Raw genomic sequence first — 3,936 nt, forward strand, 5'->3', positions numbered from 1 at the left:
TAAAGATATATGTTGTATAGTTGGTGCTGTCGTCTCTCTCTCTCTCTCTCTCTCTCTCTCTCTCTCTCTTTCTCTATCTGTCATAGATAGAAAGATCTATCTATCTACCTATTTATCTATCTATTTATCTCTTTCTCTACTGCTCGAGCTCTTAACATCTGAATGAATCAAATAACGCATCTTTAGAGAATTTGCTCTAGAATGTTAATTCTAATAATAAATAAATATTGTACTTATCTATGTACAATACTTTCCTTCTAAAACTTAATTAAAGTACATACAAATAAAATACTTTGTAAAAATCTATTTATATAAACATGGATTTATTTGTGAAATATTTTTTGTATCATATTGGTCTACGATTTTGTTATTTGTTATTCAAGAGTAAATTGCCAAAGTCTAATTACGTAAAGGAGGAAGCGAGTTGGTGGTACCAATTTAAAGGAAATGAAAGACAATAGTGAGATTGCTCTCACACACACGTAAAATGTTCGAGAAATTAGAATTGTAACATTGTAAGATTTCATCACGAATCAGAATAGAAGGAATCTTTGTTAAGGATTTCAATAATTAATATTTAACATTTTTTTTATATGTATATGATTTTTTTCATTCATGCATGTGTTTGTGTTACGACATAGGTATTTTAATTCTGAAGCATGTATATAAAACATAAATATGTATGTCAAGGATTTCCTATTTACCTTATTCTGTTTCAAATATATGAGAAAAAGATATGTACGATAAAAAATTCCTAATGTCTACAAAAATAATTATTATTATTGATAGAATAACTCTAATATTTTCGAATATCTGCACATTTGAAGAACTAAAATTTATTCATTTAAAATTATAACCTGACATGAGATAATTTTTTATTTAATAAAATAATAAATCTATGCTTTAGATAATGTACATAACGCGATTTTGTACTTGATCTTTGATGTATGTAAATTAAAAGACATAAATGTATATAACAGTCTGCACTTTTCTTGTTACAGAGTACGTCTACGGAGTAGATCATGATTTGCAAGCGAGAGCACGTTCGGCCATCGAGGCGGAGAGATTCGCTTATCGATCGTAAGTTACTCTCTGTTTTCGAAGATACAGATTTCGCTAAAAAGAACTTTGTCGTCCGGCAATATAAATTCCTGAAAAATATATCTTGGTGGAAACATGTGTACTTTCCCAGTTATGTCGATTAACGACCGTAATATATTATATATTATCAATCTGGTTTATTTTGCTTTTATGAATTCCGGTGGCGAAATGGAAAATTTTGCCAAATTGACTTTTATATAATCTGTCTATTTCAATAAGATCCGTGATAGTAGAGGAATTCCGAAAGCTATGTTTACGCGCGTATATACGACGCACGTTGCCGAATGTATAATGAGTCGGGTCATGATGGAGAGAAAGAAAAAAAGATGCCATTGTGGGCGTCAAGGACAAACAGTCTTTTTCGTCGTTTATATATAATTAATGAGAAATTAATTTTCTGGTACGCAAAAAAAAAGAATATTCACTTCTAGAATGTTATTTTTTTATTATTCATGCAAGACATCACTCAGAAATAAGAATCACAAAAAATTTTTTGGTATTGCTGTCGTGTGATGTCTTAATATCTTACTTCTTCAAATCTTCCTAAAATTTATATAAATGAGAATTTGAAATTTAGATGTAATAACACGTGTATTAACTCAATGAGAGTTTTAAAGATAGGTATATTCACATTAAAGCTGATTTATTACTTTCTGTTATATATAATTTTATGAGATTAGATACCCATATTGGAGATAATAAATGATTTTAAATCGATTTTAAATGGAATTATATGAATGTTTATCTATATTTTCAAAGAAATAATTATCTATATTTTCAAAGAAATAAAAGTACTTAAATATGTACAGTTAAGAATGAATAAATTGAAAAGCGAAATACTTTACTTGAGAAATTAATTAATATTTTATCAAAATTAATTAATATTAATTAATATTTTAGTTTGTTTATATGACACGGCAATTTTTGTACGAGTAATAATATAAATAATAATAAAAACGAATAAAATCTTTATTTTTTGGTATCATGTCAAATAACACAAAATGTATTGATATACGTAAAACAGCATTCTTTAAATTTATTCTGTATACATCTTGAAAAAATGATTTTGGAGAGAATCCTTCGGGTTGAAAAGATTTCGAAAATTAAAAAAATACATTTACGTATTTATGCATGATACGCGGATTTTAATTAATGTATCACTATCTTGTAACATCTGCCAGTGGTATTCAAGGAAATTAGCCAGACAGTCGGCGTGACGGACATAACATTTTTATTTTTATGATTAAACATTTATTAACAACAATTAGCATGAAATCGCTGTAAAGATGCATAAGAATGCAATCTATTTGCATCGTAGACAGCATGAAATATTGAAATATTGGATGTTTCACATAAAATAAACAAAATGCCGCGCGTTAATAATATAATTTACAACGCTGTGTGATAGCTGCTAAGTCGCTAAATTTCTCTTTTTCTTTCTTGAAAATTTAAACTAAATCAATATACATAACGGAAGCTGAAAAGTAGACATTGCTGTAAAACTGCCAATTACTAGAGATGAACAGTATTGACCGCTTTTTCGCAAGAATACCATTGATTTTACATTACAAGGAAATTGATTCTGCCACTTGCAATTTATTTGCATCTTTCATGCACTGCTGAGAATAAGTAATCAAATTTCTTATTTTTTTTTAATAAAACATTTCAAAATTTCTTTTTCTCTCTCAGCAAATTATTATGTGATTTTGATCTAGCATCATCAAGATTCTAAATATAATTCAAGATATTTCAAATGAAATCTCTTTCTGAAATACATTATGGAAATAAATATATAGAAATAATTTTATTATATGTGCACATTATTTTCATGCATTATTCTAAATCTTCTAAAAAAAACAAAAAAAAGGAAAGAGAAATATATATTACATCAATATAGATTGATAAAAAAATATACTCTGTATCACTTATTTGGTTCTAAATAAAGAAAAGTGCCGATTACAAGCAGCGGAAGTAACTCATGTATCAACAGATCTATTAGATTTTTTGCTTCTCACGAGAATGAGTTTCTCGTTTATTGACTTGATCGACGAGTTGTTGCACGTGTTTCAACATTACGAACTGGCAACATTAGAGAACGACAGGCGACGATCATGGCCACGTGTAAATGGCATATCTTGCAATGTTCATGCATACATGCCACCTCCCGTGACCAGCAGCCTTCTCGAGGTCGAGGAAAGGGAATAGTGACGGCAATGGTTTGCACGAGAAATCTTCCTCGTGACTGAAATGCCGATGCCGGATCGGTCGACACCGGTAACTCCTTTCCTCGACCATGAAAGTAAAAGCGCGCTGAGCACGAGAAAAAGAGGAAATGGAGCAGGAAGGACATATTCAACTTCTAGCGGAACTGGATTCCGTTCTTTCATCTCGAATAAAAGGACGCGTAGATAGTCGAGATCCGTGATGCGAAGAAAAAATAATTTTGCCAACATGTCATTATTATGAAAAGAATTCTTATAAGAGTTTTATTTGCAGAAAATATCGTGTCTGGAAAACATTGTAACTATGACAAATCTTCTCATTTCGTCGTATCAAAGCGATTTTGTCGCGATAGTAAAATACATTTGCCGTGGATAAGCTATATTTTATTTTGGCATACAGTAAATCAAACAATCGCTCTTTTACGAAAAAAACTCCAATAAGATTTATTAAATTCCATACCAAATTGAATAAAAAAAATCGAAGTAGTACTATCTCTTTTTAACTTTTGTACAATGAAACCTAAGTACACACACACACACACACACACACACACACACACACACACACACACACACACACACACACACACACACACACACACACACACACTAC

At 30.1% G+C, this 3,936-nt stretch overlaps 1 protein-coding gene across 1 annotated transcript in view; it reads left to right on the plus strand.

Annotated features, from left to right (window-relative positions):
* LOC105619452 overlaps window positions 1-3,936 on the plus strand; it is a 25,443-nt gene that overhangs the window by 2,803 nt on the left and 18,704 nt on the right. The window contains exon 3 of the mRNA XM_012200969.1: window positions 1,002-1,080. Within this exon, the coding sequence (XP_012056359.1) occupies window positions 1,002-1,080 (79 nt within the window). The remainder of the gene's footprint in view (window positions 1-1,001; window positions 1,081-3,936) is intronic.

Source organism: Atta cephalotes (genome assembly GCF_000143395.1).
Source record: "Atta cephalotes unplaced genomic scaffold scaffold00021, whole genome shotgun sequence".
In the NCBI taxonomy this organism is placed as follows: domain Eukaryota; kingdom Metazoa; phylum Arthropoda; class Insecta; order Hymenoptera; family Formicidae; genus Atta; species Atta cephalotes.